Genomic DNA, 25,930 nt, shown 5'->3' on the forward strand with positions numbered 1-25,930 from the left:
AGATCTTATTACTGTGTATATATCTTTTTTGGTGTAGAGTTCTGTATTCTATGAGTGTATTTATTGCAAGTGAAGTTAAGCTACTGCTTGGTGATGGTGTTCATATTTGAAGTGTGTGCTGCGTAACGGCGAAGTGCAGTGTTTGCTCTAGGTAACAGTCAAAATTCGTTCCTGCCTTTTCTAAATTTTGTGATTCCCTTTGTTTATTCTTGTTTCTGGTGTATCTACCTGTCTTTTCGTGAATTATTTGATTCGTGTGCTGTTTCTTTTGGTAAATTGCATCTTCATATTGCCGTGTTTATTGTGGTGCACACTATCGTCTGTTCTCTCCGATATTTTTGTTCCCATATTATTGTTTGGTGATTCGGTTCGCGTGTTTGGGCCTCCTGTTACTCGTGTTACGACCTAATTACTGCGATTGCACTGAACACCACCCATTTCTTTTAAAGGGCATCATTATTATTATTATTATTATTATTATTAGTTGGATTTTTCATAGATTCATATTTGATTCATACGTATGACTAGGGAATAGGATTGTATATTTCTTGCATTTATGCGGGTGGTTTTGTTTTATTATTGCCTAATGATATGAGGATACCTACATTTATTACAACGATGAAATTCATTAACAATGTAAAAGTTTGAAGATTTAATTGAGGGTTTTGGGCACCCCTAGTGTGGAGTGGTTGTTGCTTGGGGCTTATCTACTCTTCTCATTATTGTTGCTTATCTTATCTTATCTTATCGCCGTGTGGCAGTTACGCAACTGTAATTGGTCATTATTGTCTTGTGGGCATTAGCATCCGCTGTTGTGTGCCGCTGTAATTATTATGATGTTTGGTTTCGCGGTGTAGAGGCGAGATCGTGTGCTTTTCTATCTTGTAATGTGGGTTCCGCCTCATTAAATTGTGCATTTCAGGTCGTGTTGTTGCTAATTACCACATCTACTATGTGGAGTGATTTTATTTATAATTTATTAGTGTTGATTTTATTGTAACTACTGTACGATATGTGTTTTCATATTGGTCGGTTGTAGTGTAAAGTCCCTTTATTTTCATGCATTGTTTGGTTTACGTTATGTGAGTTTTGTGGGGAATGATCCTTCCACTAGGATGTGTCGGAAGCCCTCTATTAAATAATTTGTTATAAATTTTATTAAAATTTTATGTTTGTTCACGAACACTTAATAGTAATTTATTTAGTTTAGCTGTCTGATGCACCAGAATTTTATTTTACAAAAGAAGAAACTTATTTTAAATAATATTAATTTTATTTATATCTAGATTAGTTATCTGACTTATTTTCAGGGATGCTAAAAAAACATTATTTTCTCAAGTTCATTATATTAATTGGGGTCTAATGATTTTTTATTTTAAATAATATGTAAAAAAAAGAATTTTCTTTTAAGTATAAATTTAATCTAAAATTTTATGTTGGTGTTATTTGGGCGATGTCTGTCGCAATTCCTAATGATCCCATCCTCTAATTTATTTCTTTTGGGTTAGGTCCAGCACTCTTCCATTTTTCCTGTGATGATGTTTACTGTTTTGCTTCATTCCCCCTTTTTTTCTGTTTATCTTGTATGCGCACGTCCCAATGACGCTTGTCATTTTCTTGTATTGTTTGAGGGCGTTGCACATGATTTAATTACGATGCTCGCAGGACCATGTAATTTGAACGCATATTCTGGGAAAATGTAGCTTCCGGGAATGGATAATTGAGATTCTACTGTAATGCAATTGCATGTTTTCTTAGGAACTGTCTTAGTGGATGTACAGTCTCTCAAAGAAAGAACCAGTGCATGGTACTGTGCAAGTTCCTCGCAGGTACACATTTCTCAGAATAAATTGAACCTACAGATACAATGTTTGTTGTAGGCATCCACAGGGATTGTATCTAGATGGGAAGTGAATTATATCTTGATAATAATTAAAATTCTGTTACAATATTAAATGAGAGAAATGCACAACAACATGTGTTCACACTTTTTTTTTAGCAACTACTGTATACATATTTGATATATTAATACGACATTATTTATTTATTTATTTACTTATCTATCTTGGTTGCAAATCAGTAGTTAACCCTTTCCACAATGTTGAGGTCTGCTCGACCAACACAATCTAGGATACAAGGCCGCTAAACTAATAAGATCGCAGCTGCTGATGTCACAACCCTGCGGCTAAACCGAGTGATAGTATCCATGTTCTGGGTTTGATACTGTTACTGTGGAAATATTTATCATATTAAGGAAATAGAATTATGCCTTGTAAATGTTGTATCCCCCTGCATGTATGGGCAATTATTTAGCCAGATCGAAAGAAGAGTGTTTTCCCCACACTCTTTTTGCAGAAATATTGCCCCTAAAAATCTGGTGTGGGTAATATTTAAGCCTTTCACATCGTGATCTCATAATACATTCTTCCAAAGGCTCTATTATTGCAGCAACAGCGGTTTCATTTCACATGAATTTGCACTGCCTGTAATTTCTGTCTCACTTCACTATTACTAGAACTGATGTGCCAACTGGTTAATACTTCGAGTTCTCAGTGAAAAAAGTATTGGTAGTAACAAGCAATGAATTCAAGAAAGAGTTTGTGGTCATTTGCTGTGAGTGAGAAACAAACTGAAACCAGAGAAAACTGTGCCAGTGCCAGAAAACATGATACTGATGACTTGTGTTATTTGCAATGAAATTATTTTTTTTCTGCTAGTGATTTAACTAACACATCAAAGGTTTCTGGCAACATAAGGATGGGAAAGGGCTACGATTGGGAAGGGAGCACCTGTGGCCGTAAGGACCAGTCCCAGAATTTACCTGGTGTGAAAACTGGAAACCATGGAAAATCATGTTTAGGGCTCCCAATAGAGGGATTCAAACCCACCATTACCCAAATGCAAGCTCACAGGTACATGACCCAAACCATGCAGCCAACACACACTGTATTTGGAGAAAGATTAACAAACTGTTATTAAAAAGTTTTCCAAGGACAGAGAGCACAGTTTCCTGAAATTGAAGAACTTAATAAATGACTGAAAGATGTGAACTAGGTTATGGTGTACTGGCTGAAATGAATCAAATAAAATCATTTAGAGATCATAAAGGGACATAAAAGGAGGGTTTTACTGCAAACTATGGGTGAATAAGGAACTATCATCAACAAAATGGATTGTGCATACGACGGTGTACCTCTATTTTACATCTCCCTGTTGCCTACGAAGAAAAGTTGACTGCCTTTCATCACCATATTAGTTTGTGGAAGCAAAATTCCTATTTGCTTTCTCAAATGGGAATACTGACCAGATGCCCATGCATTTCAAAATACTAGTAGACAATACAGTTCACATTAAGAGCTGTAAGTGTTACCATCAGAAGTGGTGGTACCGAAAGCAACACTGCACATAATGTTATGCATGTTAGCCAACAGAACCAAACTCCCACTGTTTGTGGTTCTGAAAAGAAAATCACTTTCAAAAGGAAATTTGTCATCTGGTATTATCAAACACAAGAATCCAGCTGGATGAAGTGTGTTTGGCAACACTGCCCAGGAGCAAAGCAGAAAACCCTGCTTATGCTCGACAGTCACCATGGGCATACTACAGATTCAATAAAGGAAATGGTACAGAAAGGAAAACTGATCTGGCAATTCCAGAAGAGCTGACCTCTATGCTACAGCTGTTGGATGTTTGTGTGAACTGGCCTTTCAAAGCTGCAATGAACGGAGTCTGCCAGTGATCACGCGGCAACTGGATGAGTGAAATGACCCAAAGTGGAACTCCTATGCAACTGGATAAAGACTGTATGGGCTCGCATCTCCAACAACTTGGTGAGGAAAAGCTTCAAGAAATTTGGATTTTCAAATTCTGTGGATGTTAGTGAGGGAGACTGTATGGGAAGATGACAGTGACTGAAGTTCCAATGGTGGTAGGTCTGATGATGTTTAATTCTGACCGATTCATACGTTTAACTAATTCATTTTATGTTAAGTTTTTATTGGTTGTTAAGTGTTTTAAATTAGCTATTTCGACAAATTTGCAGAAATGCTTTAAAAAATTGGTAAGCAAATGCGATATTAACAGTTTTGTCATGAGAAATTCAGTATGTGGGTCTTAATTGGTGGTGGGTGGTATTCGGGGTCATACAGGTAATCACATTTGGACACAAAAATTTGGTCACAAAAAACTAACAATTTTGACATTGGTTACACAATGAAAATAGTAGTCTACATTAAGCTCCACACAAGCTGCGTGGAACAGATCTAGTCTTAAATTGTGATCTGTATCACAATAGCACTTACCACCACTCACAACTACTTTGGCACTGGTCAACTCTGGCCGATCGCTCTTGCTTAGCTCTTGACTCACAAACTCGGACAGATCTGTCTTGTAGTTACCAGCAGGAGCTGCTTCCGTTTTAGCACTACCACCTTCCAACGAAGCTGGTTCAAAACTTGTGCCTCGTATAGTTATGACCTTTATAGCATCTTTGGACTTCAGAGTAAGGATGGCATTTCCTGTATTGTCAAGAAGAAAGTTGTGTAGAAATATACCGAATTAAGCTGAAATAGTAATGCTTTATTACCAAAAGAATACATATTATACTCATGATGGGAGAAATACAAAATAACAGTAATTTGGCTCAATTACAGTTATCTGAGCAAAAATTTACTCAATTACATTTACCAATTACTTTTTCAAAATGTAATCAGTTAAATTACAATTACTTCACAGAATGAGAGTCTCCAGGGAATCACTGACATTTTTTTTTTTTTTCACATGGGATGGAATGATACCAAAGTTTGCTAGGAAATTACTCCAATTTTGTGTCTTTTAGTATAGATACATTAAGTGGCTATCATCACTAGGCAAGACTAATCAGACTTCCAACATAATTACTTCCAAGCAAAATTTCAAAGACACACTAGTTTCCATTATTTACAGGATAACTCAAAAATATTTATTCAAATAGGGTAAGGGGTGGTAGAATAACATCCACTGCATCGCCTGCCGTATGATCAGACTTAAAGGAAGGCCAAGGACTCAACATGAGAGCATGGGTTGGAGACCATGGTTGTGCTAGGCGAGTCTGGCATTGCCTCCATTAACTTGTATCAGTGTCCTCAATTTCACCTTTCCTATTAAACCTCCCATAGTCAAACTGCTGTTCTTTCCTGACCTCCATGCTATTGGCCTTTCGAGGCCTAGGGAGCCTTTCATTTTCACGCCCCTCCCTTTCTTTTGCCGATACCTTCACTTTTTGAAGCGTTGGACCTCTTCTATTTTCCTTCTGAATAGTGTTAAGGGGGATGTAACCGAGAATGCATTGCTGGTTTTAATAGTACACTGAGTCCACAATATAAAACATAGAAAGCCGAAACTTTGCAGAGTTGATTATAAATGATTGGGCATATTATACAACAAACAATAGCTATCTCAGTCAGAAAAATGGCACCAGTACAGTCAGTTTAAAAAGTTTGTTACATCCCCTTGTTTAGGTACACTTTACAACAAAACTACAACACACATTGAGTTGATTTTTTTACATATTTATGTATATGTCATTATCTCTAACCTTATAAAGAACTATTGAAATACAATGAGAAATTTTTTTTAATGGTAATTTGAATTTAGGGTGTTGTAAATGATAGCAAAAAAATCAATATAAATGCGTGCAGATTGTACAGATGATTAAATAGAAGCATAATTCTTCATAAATGTGTGTGCCATCACTCAGTGTCTGAAAATGTCAGTACTTTAGTGCTTGAGGCTTCAGAAAAAATTGTACCTATGTGGTGGAAATATTGAATACCAATATAAATGGACCATTATTGGACATTATATTACATTGAAATCTAGAAAACAACTCTTGAAGTTGGTGATGTACTGTTACATCTGAGGTACTTTGCCTCTCAAAAACTACCGCAATGATAACCCTAGTCTTCATCTTCTTGTGCTCTCTTTCTGGACGTTTTCTCCATCTGGTCTGTCTTTCCAGATGAGTTTGCAATACTTCAGCCTTGTCAATCCTTCGCTTGTCAATTTCTTGGAAGGAGTGTGTAGTGAAAACACCAGGATCAATTTCAACCCTCTTTAGGACATCAATTCTACCCCTGTTCCATTCATTAAAATAGAACAGCATCATGCACTGCTATATCAACACCCTCAAACCACAAAATGTTTCTTTGGGGCATCTCAACCAAACCAGATTTTTAAAACTTTCATTACTGTTCTAAGTTTTGCCATGCAAACTATGTTTCAGGAATTCTGGATCTGCAAAGGACCTAAATATGGGCTTGATGGCTAGCATGACAGCCTCTGGAAGTGAATTATTGTGCTTGTAGGTTTGGTATTCTCTGTTGTACTTGCACTACCCTTCTATGGGACACAGATTGTGCACTGCGTTTTTGTCAGTGGATATTTTGTGAAAAAATGTGGCCCAAACAGCAGTTTTCATAGCATCAATGGTGCTGTTGTTTTCTCTAACTGTCTTTCAATAATAAACCTGAAAAGTGTCAATTTCCTTCTGGGTAAGTCTCCCTCTCACACCAAGGGGTTTCCCATTTTCTAATTTTTGGCCTTTACTTTAATTCAGTCAACAACGCAGCCTGGTTCCAACACGTTTCTGGACATGACCCACACATTCTAACTTGGTCTCCTCACAGTCATAGGATTTACTGTCAGCTACAAATTTAAAAGATTTAGAATCACCTTTACCTAGGTAGTAAGTATATCTAACACCATATATATTTTGTGAGCAACAGAACATTTTCACTACAGAAGCTGGCTCCATACCACAACTTGATCCACTGCAATTTTTGTTACAAACATGAGAGTGTTCTTCTTGCCATTCACTCTCTAATTCAGTACTTTCTAGTTTTTTCCTAACAGAACACTCAAGACAATATTTAGACATTGTCTCCACATCTATAACTTCCCTTGAATCAATCCCGATTATGGATCACACTCCACAGAAGTGTGGCCAAGCTTCTGTTGGAAGCTCAGTCTTCTTTTCCAACACCTGTAGTTCAGTTTCTCTGTTCTTTACAATTTGCTTCACAGCCACTGCCATGCTTTCCTTTGCCACATCACTGATATCTTTCAAAATATGTTATTTTATCAAACCTTGCAATGGGTGGTAGCATATTCATCACACCACAAAATATATTACTAGACTCCCTACCTTTCCCTATACATCTCATACCATAAGTAAATCTGTTATTACAGTCAAATACCAGAGGATGGCTTTGAAGATGTCTCAAATAATAATGACCTGTTATTGCACAATTCACAAAAAATTGTCAGTTCACAAGCTAAACCTACTCTCTTCTCTTCTGCAACACTGTGACACATTGAAGTCTTACAATTCACACACAAACATGAAGCCTGTGACAACAATTTCAGATCAACTAGTCTATATCCAGAGGTAAATTGTTCACTTTCAACTTGTACCTGGCCACGAAAATCAGAGCGAAGTTTTGTAAATAAATGTTCTTGAGCTGATAGTTCTGATGGCTGAATTATCATCCTGGTATGAACATTGTCCCTGAATTTCCGTTTCTCAAAACAGGATTTGACTCTTGGCATGCTTAATAATTACTTCACAAGTGAAGAACACAGATCACAGTTCACCAAAACCTCATGTAGGCCTAAATATCAACACATCTGTAGCACGGAAGATTCCAAAACAAAACACACTGCTACCTAGTGCCAAAACTGCACATCATATTCTAAAGAGAACCCATCTATGGAGATGCTAAATAGAGAAAAAGAATTGTATGATCAGTGAGTAGATTATACTAAATATAAGATTATTGAACGACATAAAATGGGGCGTGGCATTATGTGTGCAACATCAAATATAAATTATTTAAAAAAATACTTCTAGTTGAATTATGAGCTTGAAACTTTTACACTATATATAAGACCATACATACGGAAAACATATATTTCACAATTTCGATCTTTTGATCCCTTGTCGGTTACATCCCCCCTTAATAGTCGATGGTTGCTCAGTTTTACTTCCTCTTAAAACAATAATCACTACCACCACCACCACTACTGTTTCGACAATGTAGAACACGATTATCTAAAGCTCAACCAGTAACCAGAACAACCTACGAGTAAATGAACAAGTACATGACATATCCTGGAATAATACCCTTGGTGCAACATCTTGCAAGATAGGGCTCCAAAGTTACCAGCTCTTGATATGATGTATGAAACTGAATTATAATTTTATTTTCAGAAGTAAATTATGAGTAAAAATTACATTTTGTGAAAAGTAACAATTACGAGTAAAAATTACCAAAAAGGTCATTGTTACAGTTCAATTACTTTTACTCAATTACTTCCCAACTCTGCATATACTGTTGAACAGAATTCTTAGTACTTGCAACATATATCATAGAAAAGTATATAAATGACCATATATTTTATGTTTCAAATTATTGGTCATATTTTCATAATCACAAACATATTAAAGTTTAATCAACAACCACTAACAAGAACTGAAAACATGAAGTACAAAAATCAATAAATTTACATCCTTTAAAAACGGGTGAAACCTCTACGAGAATTAGAGTAATACCATAGCAGGTAATGTATAAATGGCCGATAATTTTCTAAGGTTGGGCATTTAATGATGATGATGCTTCTTGTTTAAAGGGGCCTAACATCGAAGGTCATCGGCCTCGGTTGGGCATTTAATGACGTTAATCCGGCTGGAGGATGGGAAACACATGCCACAAACTAATGAGTTGCTTTGGACTGAAAGCAGTGTTTAGGTTAGCAAAATCCAACGAGGCCATAGATGCTAGCCGTCAACAAGGCACTACATGTACTGGTAGTGGTTAGTTACTAATGTGTCTATGATCACATGGCACAGGTGGTGTCCACTGGCCCATCAAACAAAGTCCTTGAACAGACTCTGTTACAAAGCTCTCCATAATGCCCTTCATGGATCTCACATTTCTGATGTTAGGATATTCTTATAAGAATCGGTCCGAGTCATCCAGGACTGACCCAAGATGCATTCTGGCGAGTTACAAATAATGATGTGACCAGCACGTTCTCTAGAATAAACCCAATATGATCATTTATCGGACAAGATCGAAAACCCTACCTACATGCAGGATCCTTCAGTTTTCGTAGGAAAACTAGTGTTGTATAACATCTCCCGGCCAATTATGAAGAAAATATTGTGAATTTCCAGAGATCTGTTACTAGTTTGCTCCAGATAAATTCATATTTACTCTTGCAAATTGGTAATGTAGAGAAGACTTGTTTATTGCACTGTAATATTTAGGTTTTCAATATTAATATTTTACAACGCCATACAATTACAAAAACTTTTTTCAAAACTTCCCTTCCCAAAATTAGGGTGCAGGGATCATTCCATGGCAGACATTATTCACGTATATGCGGTACTAATGATCTTTCATCCCGTTAACTACCCCTTATGGTTTTCAGATATGCCACCTTATACTCAAAAGGCCAGTTCTACTGTTTGAGCCATCAGTTTGGCAATAACACAATTCATTTCCACATCCTCTTGCAGAAAACATATTTTTGACTAAAAATATAACCAAAATATCTGATTGCTTAATTCTGGCATACAAAAATGTATTTACAAATGAAGGAAGATATATTAAATATGCGATACTCTCCACGACCTGAAGTCGTGTGACAAAATTTTACACAATGAAGGAAAAAGGCGAGAAGTGTGAAAAATATTGAATTTTAGTTCTGAACGCCATTTGTTAGCCTGATCCTTGAACTGGGTAATGAAAGTGGTGAAAATGACATCCCCATACAGAAAAGTCTTCAAAAGAACCTTGGAAGCAGTCTAACAAAACTATACTCAAGTCCCAATGGGAATTTAACATTAGCGGCTTAAGGTATGGTTTCTTCATGATGTTCCTGCATTGTTTCTTGTACCAAAATATGAAATAACCAGCTTTTGCATTAATATATGGTTACAATGAAAGACTTAGTTTACTGGGTTGCATATTTTTATAACTGGTAATTTTAACTGAAGTGGACTGCCTCCACAGGAGCCTGGTCATAGTGCTATGAAGCAAGGGGATCTCCAGTTTATTTCAAACATGACTGATGTTATCCACTACAGCTGGCAGAGATATGCAGCAAGAAAAGACTGTTTTAGACATCTGTAACTCTTTCCCTAGTAGCGCTAATATTCCTGACAATATTCAGGAAGTTCATAATGTTTACTTTTCTTCACGTTTGAATTCCAGTTGTGAATGTGATAGAGAATGTGATCAAGGAGATACTGTGAAAGTATCATCTGATATGCTTTCTTCCACAACTTGACACTTCAGTGGTAAGTAAACATGTTAAATTTTTATTCTTCCTCTTCGTCCTTCCCCTCACAGACAGTTGACAACCATCATGGAGTAATTATTCCTGTTTTGCCCTTCCCATATCAGGGTTGTCATATCACTGATATTGAATCACTGTCAAGAGATTCTGCATTCAGGATAATCTTACCTGGCCACATCCATGGGCTAAATGGTTAGTCTGCTGGCCTTTGGTTCAGGAGGTCCTGGGTTTGATTCTCGGTCAGGTCAGGGATTTTAACTTTCATTGATTAATTCCCTTACTGGAGGGCTGGGTATTTGTGCAGTCTTCAACACTGGATTCTTCTTAGGTAAGGCCCTATTCTCACACACAGATGTGCAGGTCACCTACATAGCGTCAACTCAAAAGACTTGCACCAGGCCTCTTCAGAGGCCACATGCCATTTAAAAAAAAATCATCTTGAATTTTATGATCAGTTGTATCAGGTCGTACGGGTCATTTTGGCAGGTCAGAATGTAATAGGCTTCTTTTCTGCATTTGGTGAGGGTTAGGACTTTGCATGATTTGTCAGCATGATGGAGAACCACCTTGTTGGCGATTTGGTCTACCTATGGGATCATCAACATTCTGCGATAAAATCATTAGAAAAGTATTATACTTATATTAATTATATTATTATTATTGTTCAGCTGATTTCCATAAAGCAAGCTCATTCCATCATTACTTCTTGCACACTTACCTGCATAAATGGTTCTGATAAACGTATCTGCTGCCTTAATCCCAATAATATCAGACACAGGTGATACATCTAACTTGGCTGCAATACGAGGCAAGAGAGCCTTGCCAAATGCAGTAGCACCAGCCACAATGTGAGTGAAGTTATACTGCTTCTGAGAAGCTACAACAAGAGGAGTGAGGCTCTCAGCAGTAAAGCCATTGAAAGCAGCATCCTCTGCTACAACAACTCGAGCAATTCCCACAGCTTTTGAAACTTGCTCTGCAACCTGTGAAAACATCACCATGTTCTGTATAACATTGTAAGTTTTCGAACAAGAACTTCTTAACAAGTTTAGCATTTACCACATGCATGACAAGAAGGCAAGTTAAAAAGGAATACACAATCTCCTAACAATATCTTGGCACATTGGTAATTCAAATTAATTCTCCCCCTTATTCAAAGGTAATTTTAGAATGTTTGTAAAAAGCAGAGACGGATATGGGAGGGATGGCGGATGTTGTTCTTAAGATCAAAGCAAAACATGAGTCAACAAAGTAACATGACACATGAAGGGCACTTACGTGGCAACACACACTGAAAGAATCTCTACAAATACAAATGTACTGAATGTTTCCATACTATATTCTCATGTTCACATAACATAGTACTCTCACTGAAAGAAATATCTCTGCCCCACTACACTTAAAAATAAATTTTTAAAATTAACATACAAAGAAAAAACCTTCCAGCATTGCATTGTAGTCAATACACGTAAACAACTTTATTTCCAAACTAGCTGATGTAGCCGTGCTTTGCTACGGAATTCTACACTGTAAACAGAATTCTAGGTTAGGTAGTGTACACGTTGAGAGCAAGATTGTATTAAATTACATAGCTCTTAACGTTACCCTAGAAACGCAATGGGGACGTCACCAAACGTATTTTCTCATATGAAGACTGGATTAGGGAATATTTATTGCAATAGTACGCCTGCTTGCCTACCATCAGTCACAATCAGGTTGGGGAGTTTTCATTATAATGGCCTGCCTTTTTACATCCTCAGAAAGACTGTCTTACTGGTTTTCCCAATTAAAATGGAAATACAGTAGGTTATTACAGTGACATCAGTAGGCATGGTGTGATTAAAAGCAATGCCTTCATACGAAATACTTGATCAAATGAAAAAACACACATTTTCTCACTTTCAACAAACAGTACTACGCTGCTGATCTAATAGTCTAAGGTTCCAGAGCTGGAATGACCAAGCCGCAGACATCCGTGATCCGGGAGTAGGGGTCGAAGAGTGTAGAGTCGCAGGGCAAAAACTGTCCTTTTACTAATCTACTTCCTAGGAGTACCCGATGAGTCAAAAAGTCTCAATTCAGTACACTGGCGGCAGAAAAATCCATCTAACTTGGAGGTAAAGTTTTCCTCCAAGCCAGAGGAGAAACCCCCTCTTCACTGCTAATTTGGAATAAAATTAATGTAGAATTGAATAAAAGAGGAAGAAGCTTTTCTTAAGAAACGGCTCTTTTTTCGGGTTGAACTTTGGGTTATTTTGTGAATTGTGTTGCTGTAATTTGGAATAGGCCTAAATTGTAATTCTAGACCAGGTCATACTACTACTACTACTACTACTACTACTACTACTACTACTACCACTACCACCGTTGCCTACGAGATACATAAGGCCGGGAAATACAGCACACTAGACTCGGCCTCGAGATACTTCCGACAAGCGCCGCTAGAGTTCTCTTTACTGAGCTGTCTCGCCCGCTTATTGCAACATGTTCCAGTACGAAAACCTATTAACAATTCATTAAAACTAGCAATTTCAGAAGACACCAAACAGATGTGAGATTTCTACAACGTATTTCTTACACTTTGCTTAAACGAAATAAGTAATTCACAAAAAAAGCAGAGAAGTCTACTAGCGAGTTTGTCACTTCTTCCCGTTCTCTCTAATTCTGCCTCAGTGAACCGATAAACTGATCGAGATTGTGGTCATAAATAACTTTGGGTTTAATCACCATCTTATAAATTATTAGCTATCCTATCTTTTCCTCCACACATCTAATGTTTCGCCATTAGAAAATCCTACATAATTTTTCAGCATCTTCTGATGTGGTACAGTTAGGCAGTGCAAGGATCTCAAATCTGTAGCCGGTAGATGCTTTCCCATGCCAGAAGACTGACATTTTTAGCGTTGTTTCTCCGTAATTCACACTTTCTTCCCATAAGATTCAGTTTGTTCTAACAGGAATAAAGCTCCTAAATGATCATTTGTACCATTATTTTCAATTTAGTTTAGTTTTTGGTCAAGTTCAGACACCTTAAATCATTTTTCTGATTTCATTACCGTATCCTACTTCTCAATATAAAGACCGTTTTCTGTAATCTGACATTTGAAATCTCATCAATATATATTTAGATTTAACATCGATACTCGTAGACTTTCCCTGACATAGAAACGAGACTTGTAGGTACTTCTTTTTTGTTTGTGGGTGACGTAGATCAGTTATATGCTGAAGATACTATACGTTAATAGTTATCTGAACCAGAAATTTTACTAAATTTTGATGTCAATACGTCATTTCTTGGAGCTGGAGCCTTCCTGCGTTTGACACGTTTCTGTTGTGAACAGGATATACACTAAAAACAGAAGGAAATTAGTTGGAGAGAATTCGCTCGATTGATATGCTTACACTGAAATCTGATGTATTAAAATGTAAACTACATACTCCTGCCTCGAAATAGAATGCCTGCATTTCTCTCTTGAAGCGCACTCCGAAGGAAAATTATGGAACGTCATATTTTCTTGCTTTTTAGCGGTATCCGAAGAATATAGAGGTACACAACAGTGCACCATGCTTTTCAACCTCACAGACACTCACCGACAGAAACAATATGCACAACAAATTGCATAAAATCAACACAACATCACAATTACTCCGTACGTCACAATGTTAAAGTACGCCAAGAGCAGAACAAAAACCTGGTATCTAGCGGCCAAACCGTGAACAAGGTCAAGCCGTCTTTTCAGCGGCAAATTAGTAGCTATGTCCGGGCCTTGTATATCTCGTAGGCAACGCTACTACTAAGCGAGCTTCTGCCTTAAAGGCGGGTACTCACTAGGAGGCTGCAACATGCAACGCAACGGTTGCTGCAACCATATTTTTCTAATGAGTACGCCTTGAGCTTTGTTGCTGTAGCCGTTCGCAGTGAAGCGCGCTGCGATCCATCTGGTTGTCGGTATTCCGGCGAACACAAAGCTGCGCGCAGTGTGTTCGTTGACGTGTTCCAGGCACATTTCGTACTCAGGACGCGCAGAGGTCATGGAGTGGACTGAGGAATCCTGTCTAAATTGAATAGAATTATATTGCAATTCTACATTATTATGGGACCCTTCAGTGAAGTGCCAAATGATTTCAACATCAATAACCTGTCATACAAAAAAAAATATGTTTAATGAAATTAAATTAAATGAACCTTACCTCTATGTGATCTTTTAATTTGGTGATGATTGCCTGACACACTTGTGGTACAAATTTACTTATGACTACCGGGTGAGTTGGCCGTGCAGTTAAGGTCGCGCAGCTATGTACTTGCATTTGGGAGATAGTGGGTTCGACCCCCACTGACGGCAGCCCTGAAGATGGTTTACCGTGGTTTCCCATTTTCACACCAGGCACGGCTGTACCTCAATTAAGGCCACGGCCGCTTCCTTCCCAGTCCTAGCACTTTCCTATCCCATCGTCGCCATAAAACCTATCTGTGTCGGTGCGACGTAAAGCAAATAGCAGGGGAAAAAAATACTTATGACTTGCTTGGATATTCTGAAGAGATACTGCAAGCTGGTGAAACTGTCACTGGTGGCTAAAAATCTCAAAGTAAGTGCCAATTTATCTTGAACAGATATAGCTTTCCTAATTTCCGTGTCCTTTGTTTTTATTTTTGGTTCAACCAAATTTAATAAATACTCGAAATCGGTCAGTGATATACGAGTGAAATTCTTAAAATATCCATTTATTTCTTGCGATTTCAAATCCAAAAGCAAATTGGAATTAGCTTTACCGTTGTAAAAGTCCCCTTGCTACCAACGACGGGGATGTTTATAGTCCTCGATTAGGTAATGCAGCAGAATATACACAGCACTTATGACGAGTATACTGGACGACATTGTTGCATGTGTCACAACGAACGCCGTGGAACTACTATAAACATCCCCGTCGTTGGTAGCAAGGGGACTTTTACAACGGTAAAGCTAATTCCAATTTGCTTTTGGATTTGAAATAGCAAGAAATAAATGGATATTTTAAGAATTTCACTCGTATATCACCGACCGATTTAGAGTATTTATTAAATTTGGTTGAACCGAAAATAAAAACAAGGGACACGAAATTTAGGAAAGCTATATCTGTTTAAGATAAATTGGCACTTACTTTGAGATTTTTGGCCACCAGTGACAGCTTCACCAGTTTGCAGCATCTCTTCAGAATATTCAAGCAAGTCATAAGTAATTTTTTCCCCTGCTATTTGCTTTACGTCACACCGACACAGGTAGGTCTTATACCGAGTTCGATAGCTGCAGTAGCTTAAATGCGGCCACTCCAGTATCCAGTATTCGGGAGATAGTGGGTTTGAACCCCACTGTCGGCAGCCTTGGAGATGATTTTCCGTGATTTCCCATTTTCACACCAGGCTAATGCTGGGGCTGTACCTTACTTAAGGCCACGGCCGCTTCCTTCCCACTCCTAGCCCGTTCCTGTCCCATCGTTGCCATAAGACCTATCTGTGTCGGTGCGACGTAAAGTAAATTGTTGGTAGGTCTTATGGCAACGATGGGATAGGAAAAGGATAGAACTGAGTAGGAAAAAGCCGTGGCCTTAATTGAGGTACAGCCCCAGCATTTGCCTGGTGTTAAAATGGGAAACCACAGAAAACCATCTTCAGGGCTGCTGACAGTGGGGTTTGAACCCGCTATCTCCCGGATGCAAGTACACAGCTGCGCGCCCCTAAACGCATGGCCAACTCGCCCGGTAGTCATAAGTAAAATTGTACCACAAGTGTGTCAGGCAATGTGGAACACTGTGTTGCACAGCGTAGTGAAACTGTCAATAAAGGGAATAATAAGTGTGCATCATCTGTAAAGGGAAAAAAGAGAATGGATGAAATCAAAACCAAAATATAGCGTGAAAAGAAAAGGCTCAATCAACTTACTCGTTAAAAGGCTGTCTTCTCAAAAGGTACAACCTTCTCGGTCTCATGTCACATTGACACTAAGCTTGTGTGTAGCTTACAGCGTGTCAGAGCTGATATGGTTCGGTGGGAAAGCGGAAAGGGGAAAGAGGAAGGGATAAGGTACAGGAGGGGGATATTGAGGGAAGGGTGGGTCTAATTCTGGAACGTCAGTAGTAAAACTCGTTTTTATTAACAAATTGTTGACAGATGAGCCGGACAAAGGTTTCCAATAAAACATTTTTCTTCTCGTTGATTTCATTTAGGTTGTGTGAGGAATTGTTGTATTGGTCAATATCAATTTAGATATTCTCCAGTATATTGAGTAAGGGTCCTTTCTGTTCATAATGGAAAATCTTTAAATCCTGGTCAATTGTTGTGTATTTATGATTATGTTCCTTACAAATGTTCGCTCATGGCTGAGTAGCAGTTATATTTCAAGGCGTTTAGATGTTAGCTTTTATCTTATATTGAAACTATATGGCCTGTTTGTCCTATGTATGCTGAAAAGCAAGACCCCAGAGTTTGTAAATTTGCAGTTGCCATTGACGGTATGGGAATGAAAAACTATTTTAGCATTGGTATGAGCGATCTTGAAAGCTATTTTTAAATTAAGATTTTTAAAAATATTAGAAATTGGATATATGTTATTATTATTATTGAAGGTAAAAGTGGTAAATTCCTCTTTAGTGGGGAGGTTCTTTTTCCAAGGTGGTCTTGGATTTACTTGTAAATTTATTAAGAACTTTGTTCAGGAAGGCTTTATTGAAACCATTACATTCAGCTATGGTATGAATGGTGTTGATTTCTTTCCTAAAATTCTTTCGAGATAAAGGAACAGCAAGTGCTCTGAAAATCATACTATTAAAAGCTGCCATCTTCTGCATCCCCGGGTGTAGAGAAGTCTGGTGAATTGTGTGAGTGGGCTTCCTGTAAATATCAAAGGATTTTATTATGATTGAGAGTAATAGTCCAATCGAGATAATTAAGAGAGGTGTTCTTTCCGGACTCTATCGTGAACTTATATGAGGGTCAAAACTATTAATTCAAGTAATGTATTGCTAATATATAGTATGAGAATCTAGGATAATAAAAGTGTCATCGACGTAGTGTGTCCAGTGTTTGATACCGTTAATTTTGCTTATGATATGAGTGTGTTCAAGAAAATCAATGTAAATGTCAGCGAGGATTTCTGCGGCCAGTAACCCCATAGGAAGACCCTTCTGTTGGTATACAGTATTATTAAAAGTAAATAAATTATTATTTAATATACATTTGAGGATCTGAATAAATTCGTCTATCTCCCCTACACTCAATTTACTACATTTGGAAAGATTAGTTTTCAATTCGCATACATATTAACAATATCAAAGGAACGAAGGGTGTAATGTTTTGGTAAAGTACGGTCTTTAATTCTATTACAAAGTTCTAGGAAATTTTTAGCCAACGTATTAGCCCGGAAAGAATAAGGTATTTTGAGAAAACCGTGAATGTACTGAGATAATTTTGTACAATGGACTATTTCTGAAATTAATAACGGGCCTTATGGGGACTTTGGCCTTTTGAATCTTCAGTATTGCTTTCACCGTAGGTAACTTGGGGTTCATGACAAACAATTTGGGTCATTAAACAAAAATAAGAGTTTCTTAATTAAAGATTTCAGTTCTCTTTGAATTCTGTGCGTGGGATCTTTCTGATTTCATTAAAATTATTATTAGTAAAAAATGAGTGTGTTTTGTTTACGTAGTCCCTTTTTTCCATAACTACAATGGTGTTGCCTTTATCTGCCTTGGTTAATATTAAATCATTATCTTTAATTTACCTGTTGAGATTGCGTATATTGGTGACCTGTTCCTTAGCGGGTTTACTAGTATGTTTCTAACTGAAAGAAGAAAGTAACTTTTGTTTTACTTCATATCTAACCTCATCTTGAATGTCTGTAGGCAACTTATTAACAGCTAATTCAGACTCAGCCAACATAATAATTAAACTGTCGTGAATGGAGGAAGTGCGCCAGTTATGCTTTGGTCCCTTGTTCAATATCATGAGATCATTAGGATCAAGGTCAACTTGACTTAGATTCACTACCGATGGGTGAAATCATTTGATTCTAGGACATTAGCTGGAACACAATTTCCTATTACAGGACAACTTCCTCAAACTACGTGGACATTTCACCCATCTCATCACCAATATCAATTCCCACAATAATACACTGTTGTGACGACACAAAAAAGACACGGTATTCCCGGTTTCCCCTTCGATGACTGCTCACTCTCCCCGCGTTATCTCCTATGTGACCGGTCTCGCTACACTCCTGTAAGTGACCTTGACTTTAAAATGTGTGAGCAGGCAAAATTTTCATTCCCCTGTTGAAACATTATTTTCTTTGTGATTAAATACATGTCTCAAGACAAAAATTTCCGATTCACACTTAAAATTTCTAGACGTCATGGTTACAAATAATTTCTACAACACAATCAAACATCTTTCCTTCTACACACCACCTCATACCAATCTATTCTCGAATACGATGACATAAACCTAACAAAAACTACATTGACCAATGCAAATATATATAATTATCCACACGTTTCTCAAAAATCATCTGCATGACTATTTGAATCATACTCCTACCAAAAATTTACAAGAAAAAGGCGGGGCTCCACCTGTATCAGAAACAGAATGGAAAGCAGCACATGTCTACGTGTTCATTTTTTTTTGCTAGCGGCTTTACGTCGCACTGACACAGACAGGTCTTATGGCAACAATGGGATACGAAAGGTCTAGGAGTTGGAAGCAAGCGGCCGTGGCCTTAATTACTGTACAGCCCCAGCATTTGCCTGGAGTGAAAATGGGAAACCACGGGAAACCATCTTCGGGGCTGCCGACAGTGGGATTCGAACCCACTATCTCCCAGATGCAAGCTCACTGCTGCACGCCCCTAACCACACGGCCAACTCGCCTGGTTACGTGTTAATTAACAAAACATTTTTCTACAGACCTCAATTTGTTGTTCTAGCCATTGGCTCATCTTGCCAGCATTCATGAGTTTAGTGTGACATCACCATGACTGCCTGTAGGTTGACAGATTAGGCCTCATGCCTTCATTATTTTTATACCTCAATCTGACACAGTGTCTCAAAAAAAAAAAAAAAAAAGAGGACACTGAAGGAGTCTCGACCTTACAATCACACATATTCGCATTCAGTTTATAATATTGGTTTGTGCCCGCACTCAACATGGACTTCTTGGTAAAAATGCAGCGTTCGACTGCCTCAATCGTGCGGTACAAACGGTGTTTACCACCTCGTCATCAAATAATATTTTATTAGGAGTGCGTCTCCCTGGACATTCGCTGGTCTCACTAAGTTCGGTGAATATGATTCTCCAAGTTATAACGTTCCTCATGGTACCTGGATATAATTAAATTTTTGTAAATTTGTACGGAATTATCAATTTATCACGTTTTCCACGTGTAGCTGAAGGAATAGTATGTTAGCCATGTTTATGATGCTACACATCACATGTTTAACATACCTATATCTGCCTGTGCATGAATGAAAGGCAGCCATATTGTTCTATGACGTCTCACATAAATAGCAAATTGTCAAAATAGGAACGGAATTTTAAACAGGGTAAAGGCCTTTTTAAGCAATTAAATCTCGTATATAATCCACTAAAATAATATTGTGACACCAGAAAGATATGCAGAAATACTAGAAATCGGACACACATTCAGAACAGTCCAATTTTTAACTAATAAAAAAGAACATCACTATTCACGATTTTCATATGTAACTGTCGGATACTGCTTGAGATTAAGAATAAAACTTCAAAATCACATGGTAAATTATAAATTACAATACAATTCTCACAATACATTGGACATTTGAATTCTTGTGTATTTCTTGTTGAAAATGTAATACTAATAGCCCAATTTTTGCCCCCAGAGGGAGATAACACAAGTAACACTCTTTCATTTCATCTGCATTCTAAATGAATTAAACTGCAGAAAGTATTTACAGTCATTCCACAATGTTTAAATTCTAACACTGCATATCGACTAACCACGTGTTTAAACTTTCAAAACTTCAACTTCTGCAAAAGTGAAATTGATATGCATAGTATCAAAAGTAATGCCAACAGTGATGATGCCTGAAGTTTAAACTGACCTAACATCAAGGTCATCAGCCCCAGAGCCAACAATATTTAATTACACCACCTGTTTTCATGATATTTCAGTCATTTTTAATAGAGTGCATGTTGGCGACCCTGTTTATGATGCAAATAAATATAAATTGCCAACTGCTGAGTTTAACAACATGTGTAAAATGCTTGTGACATAACTGACATCAGAAAAAAATCTATCATTCCTAATTAATTGCTTATTCACAATATTTGCTGAAAATTTGGAGACAGTTTTTGGACATTACCTTTCTCTCTCACTTTACGAGATCATCACTCGTCAATCACCTGGTAAACACGGTTGACATGTGCTCTCGTACTCGTACACCAGGGTCAGCTAAGAGTTGTCAGGCGCCTTTTCTCTGGTGTTTCAGAGGATATTTTTAATTTTGTCCTTGTAATGTGTAGGTTGAGTCAGCCCAAACAAAAACTGCTCATGCTGTACATCATCCATTGTCAACTGAAAACATTTAGATTCTCCTTGCAAACTAAATGTTGTTTAAAGTGTAATTTTATGCGCCTAATCGATAGAGCAGCCTCAAATTAGTCTAGCACGAAAAACTAACTATTCCTCTTGTGCTGTCACCGTAAATAAATATCCTGCAACGGAATATCACAATAGACTAAGGCTGCTCTATCGATTGGGCACATAAAATTACCTTTGAAACAACATTATGTTTGCAGTGAGAACCTTAAAGTCTTCCACTGGATGCCACACATGACATACCTAACGAGCAGCCTTTGTTTCAGCCAACTATCTACACATTACAAAAAACAGAAGTATATCTTAATAAAATTCAGGAAACTCAATCGTCAAAAAATTACCAGTGTTTCGCCCCAGTGCGGCATGGAATACAGCACCTTCCCAAGACACTGGCCAGCTAACAAGCCGGTAGCGACATGACTGCAAGCTGTATATGTGATAAGCACAATGCAGTGCCAACGTACTAGGGGAGAATTGCATCTCCGCTTGCTATAAATGCCTTCCCGGGCTAGCATGACCAAAAATATGGCTTCCAACTGAGATAGCTCAATCATCTTCCCTAGTACGTCAGCACTGCATTGTGCCTATCACATGTATAGCTTGCAGTGGTGTCGCTACTGACGTGCGAGCCAGTGCCTTGGGAAGGTACAATATCCAACTCATGAGCCCACGTTGCACTGGGGCGAACCACTATTAATTTTTAACAATTGAGTTTCCTAAATTTTATATACCTATCCCAATCGGAAGCCATATTTTTGGCCATGCTAGCCCGGGAAGGCATTTATAGCAAGTGGAGATGCAATTCTCCCCTAGTACGTCAGCACTGCATTGTGCTTATCACATGTATAGATTACAGTGGTGTCGCTACTGACATGTGGGCCAGGCAGCATCTTGGGAAGGTGCCATATCCAACTGATGAGCCCATGCCGCACTGGGGCAAAACACTGGTAATATTTGACGGTTGAGTTTAATTTTAAAATTGAATTAAATGGGACATGTTACCTACAAGGTACCCTTAACACCTAGGTGATTACAGAGTTCTCCATGATATGCTACTTTAGGAACAACCACGAGTTTACAGGAATGATGATGAAAATGCAAATACAGTACGTTACTGCCCTGCTGTCAAGCAGTCGGAGACGTTGCCATGGTAACCTGTAGGTTCGTTGTTCTATCGGTCACTCAATTCAGAACATGATACCCGCAGAAAATAGTAATTTTCTCAGTCATTTGAAGAGGAAACGAAATTATGTACATAACAAAAGTTGTTTATAATGAAGGGACATTTCAAATAAAGTACACGGATTTTACAGAAAATCATTAGTGTAAGAGAAAATGGAAGAAAACTGTTGCACCATTCAACGTTTTATATCTTAAGTAATAGTACAAGAACACAGTATGTTCGTATGTTATCTTGTTCCTCACACCTTAATGAATGTATCTATTAAGAGTGCCTACAAGTGAAATGGCAATAGTCCACTTCTTTACCATGCTTACCAAGGCCCTTATCTTTTATCTAGCACCTTCATTCTTTGAGGGTCACAACTCCAATTAGCCTTTCAAAGGACTGATAAATTGATGTTTATCACTTAAAAGAATTAAGACCATTATTACTATAGTCATGCAGTTATATTTAGTGTGTACCCTAATCCAGTCATTGTCAATCGAGTGCGAAATTCCTTCAGAGCCAGTTTGCTCCCCACTCTCGAGGAACGAGAGCAGCTTAGCGAGCAAATAGGGGAAGAAATAGGGGAAGTGCATGACATAGTATGTACTGCAGGCCAGTGGCGCAAAGGTATAGCACATTTTTCTGGACAGGTTAGATTGCTGGTACTGATGAGAGGTGACACTAGTGTATTTCCGTCTTTATCCTCACACCACACAACGTTCAAATCTAGTTGGTTAATGTTGCATTTACTATAGAAGAGATTTTAGCACAGCATAGGCCATCGACGCTAACAAGAAGAGTATTTAACACATTCACGCCCGTATCCGAGTTATTGCCTATAGCGCGTGACCATGCTGTGGACCGTATCCGAGTTAGCCCGGATAAGCGCAACCTTGAGCTGGAGCCGTTTCTACGCAGCTGGGATCTATTTTGGTCACAAATATGTGCGAGAGAGATGAAGGTAATACCCTTAAGAATGCTTCTATTCACCAGACACAACAAAGCCACGGTGATTTTTCCTCCCAATGCACTTTTTTTGTTTTGTTTCTGAAGGTAGCCTAGCGCTGGCCCAACTAGCTGCGTAGTTGGTTTGTGATTGCACAAGCGTGTGTATAATCGCGTTCTGAAATGTAACCATAGCGCGTAGGGACAATATAAATGATGCAAGTGGTACGAATTTACAAAGCACAGTTTTTCAGCTGCTTGAAAATTATCTTGGGCAGGGGTATACAGTCAAGGAACACCAGGCAATTCTCAAACGGGGGGGGGGGGGGGAAGTGAACCCGACATACAAGTACAGTCACCTCTCTCCGACATATCAGCTCCATCTACTTCATCAGCTCCAAGGCAACGTCCCGCAATTTTGCCGCCAAAAAGGGCACTGGCCAAGGATCCACCATTTAGGTTAGATGGGAAGAGAAAAGAGCATATTCTCTTGAAGTTTCCACCATCAAATAAAGTCAAGTTTCCCTTAAGAAGGTGCAAAGTGTGCTTCGAAAATAAAATTATTAGTGAAACACGCTATTTTTGTGGAAAGTGTGGTGTTCCCATTCACCCAGGAAAGTGTGACATTACCTACCACACCCTACAGAGGTACTAGAGGACTTCATTAAGGTATGCAGAAAATGTTGTTTCCATATCTTGTTTAGTTTAGAACTTATTGTGAAAAGAAGTCGTCGTCGTTTACTCTGCCACTAACAGTTGGAATAGCTGGACCAGCCCTTTAAATAGCCACCACAGATGATGGGCGTTAATGTGTTAATAGTTCAAGAAAATAACACAGCAAAATGTGTAATATATAATAAAATATGGAATAACTTTTTAAAAAAACCATTAGAAGAATACAAAGAGGTTTGAATGTCACTATGAGAGTAGGTTTCACGACAGTTTCAGACATTAGAAAAGATCTGCAGGTGTTCGCTATGCCCTTCTCAGTGGATGTGCAAACCGTTAGACTAGAACTGCAGCTAGAACTCATTGACTTACAGTGTGATACTCAAATGAAAGATAGGCTTGCAAACACAAACAGTTTGACTGAATTTTATGTTTGTTTTCCATGGGAGAGATTTCATAGAGTGTACACATTTAATGCTCATATTGTAAATATATTCGGATCAACTTATTTATGTGAACATATGTTTTCATTAATGAAGATTTGTAAATCTAGACACAGAAGTAGGCTCACCGATGAAAACTTGAAATGTGTTTTGCGACTTGCCAGTACGCAAACGATAGTACCAAACATTGATACAATATTATTTAAACGAGCCCAAAGGTCCTGTGAAGGAGGAGTAAACAAGTTCGAGTGTTTCAGTTGTTGTCACAGTCATAAATGCCATACAAATATTGAAATGTATGTTAATGAGAGTACAATGAATATGTACAAATCACATAAATTGTATTTTCTTTAGGTAAATGTATGGGTGCCAAAGCTTCAGTTATAATACCAATATAAATGGTCCGTTATTGGACATTATAAATTTTCCAGCCAACTCATTCCAGGTTGCCAGCTTTTCGCCCCCGTGTGCTAGGCTGGGCTCATCAGTTGGTACCTAGCACACCTACCAAGACGCATGGCCAGTGCATACCGTGGAGGCCACTGCGTAGGCTAATTGTAGCCACCGGCAGTGCCAATGCACTATGAGACAATCTGCCTCACTACTAAAAATGCCATACAAAGCTTCAGTTAATCATGAAAATTTATTTATTCAGGATATATTGCACACTGCTGTGTATTTCCTTTGTCAATGAATAATTTTATTGTCCTGTTACACTCTGTAATCTGTGTCCTGTTCGTCTCATATGATCCATGCTGCAAATTATTATTATTATTATTATTATTATTATTATAAAAGCTGTTGTTCATAGGGTAACATTTCCAAGCGGCAAGTACAGTATGGTCACGGTATGAAACCCGCCTGTCCGCTGCTCTCGTCACGTGACCAACACCGTCCCGAGCAGAGCAAGTAACACCGGCTGCCCTAATCCACAGAATGGCTTTCTCCCTGTATAAAATATTTTAAAATGTACAAAAGAAATTACCTTTCAATTATTTTTCAAGTTGCAAGAGAAAGGAACAGACCAATAAATATCCATCTTCTTGACCCAGAAACTGTTCTGCACTGACTTGAAACTTGATATCAATGTTTTGTGTTTATAATACTAAGGACGAAATTATAGACAGTTTAAACTAAACACGGTTGAAACAACTACTACACGTGCAAAAATGGCTTTCAAGGTCGCAGATCTTACAATCTCGGGAATAGAAAGAGTTTTCTGGGTGGTTAGGCCATGTGCATTTGCAGAGTTTCACCCAGACGTGCCATTTGTACCCATCAGTTGGAATGGCACAACTGCTTAGTAGAGGCGGATCAACTGCATGGTCCTACCGTGTTAGTAGACAGGGATGGCTAACCTGTTAAAGGAGAAGTGAATTCCCCGTTTTCAAAAATATGTACATTTTTGCACTTGTATCTCCATGGGGTGTACATATTGTTGAAAATTGGGAATTCACTTCTCCTTTAACAGGTTAGCAATTCCTATTTGCTAATGCGGCAAGACCACGCAGTTCGTCTGCCAATGCTAAACTGTCTTGGAGGGGCGTGTCAATCCAACTGATGAGCCCAAATGGCACGTCTGGGCGAAACTCTGCAAACGCACATGGCCTAACCACCCAAAAGCTAGTTGAACTACCATACATGTTAAAAGTCTTGGAATGAAAATGGGATGGCATTAAGTTGTGAATGACGAGTTTCAGATAATACTACAACGAAATAAGCATTATGGTTATGTTGTGCTACCACTGCTGTATAAG

General features: G+C 38.2%; 1 protein-coding gene across 1 annotated transcript in view; it reads right to left on the reverse strand.

Moving 5' to 3' along the window:
- Positions 1–25,930, reverse strand: part of wal (electron transfer flavoprotein subunit alpha wal) — an 81,466-nt gene that overhangs the window by 44,175 nt on the left and 11,361 nt on the right. Inside the window, exons 3-4 of the mRNA XM_067144731.2 lie at positions 11,060–11,324; positions 4,302–4,517 (exon numbers count right to left, since the gene is read on the reverse strand). Coding sequence (XP_067000832.1) covers positions 4,302–4,517; positions 11,060–11,324 — 481 coding nt within the window. The remainder of the gene's footprint in view (positions 1–4,301; positions 4,518–11,059; positions 11,325–25,930) is intronic.

This window comes from Anabrus simplex, chromosome 1 (assembly GCF_040414725.1).
Source record: "Anabrus simplex isolate iqAnaSimp1 chromosome 1, ASM4041472v1, whole genome shotgun sequence".
In the NCBI taxonomy this organism is placed as follows: domain Eukaryota; kingdom Metazoa; phylum Arthropoda; class Insecta; order Orthoptera; family Tettigoniidae; genus Anabrus; species Anabrus simplex.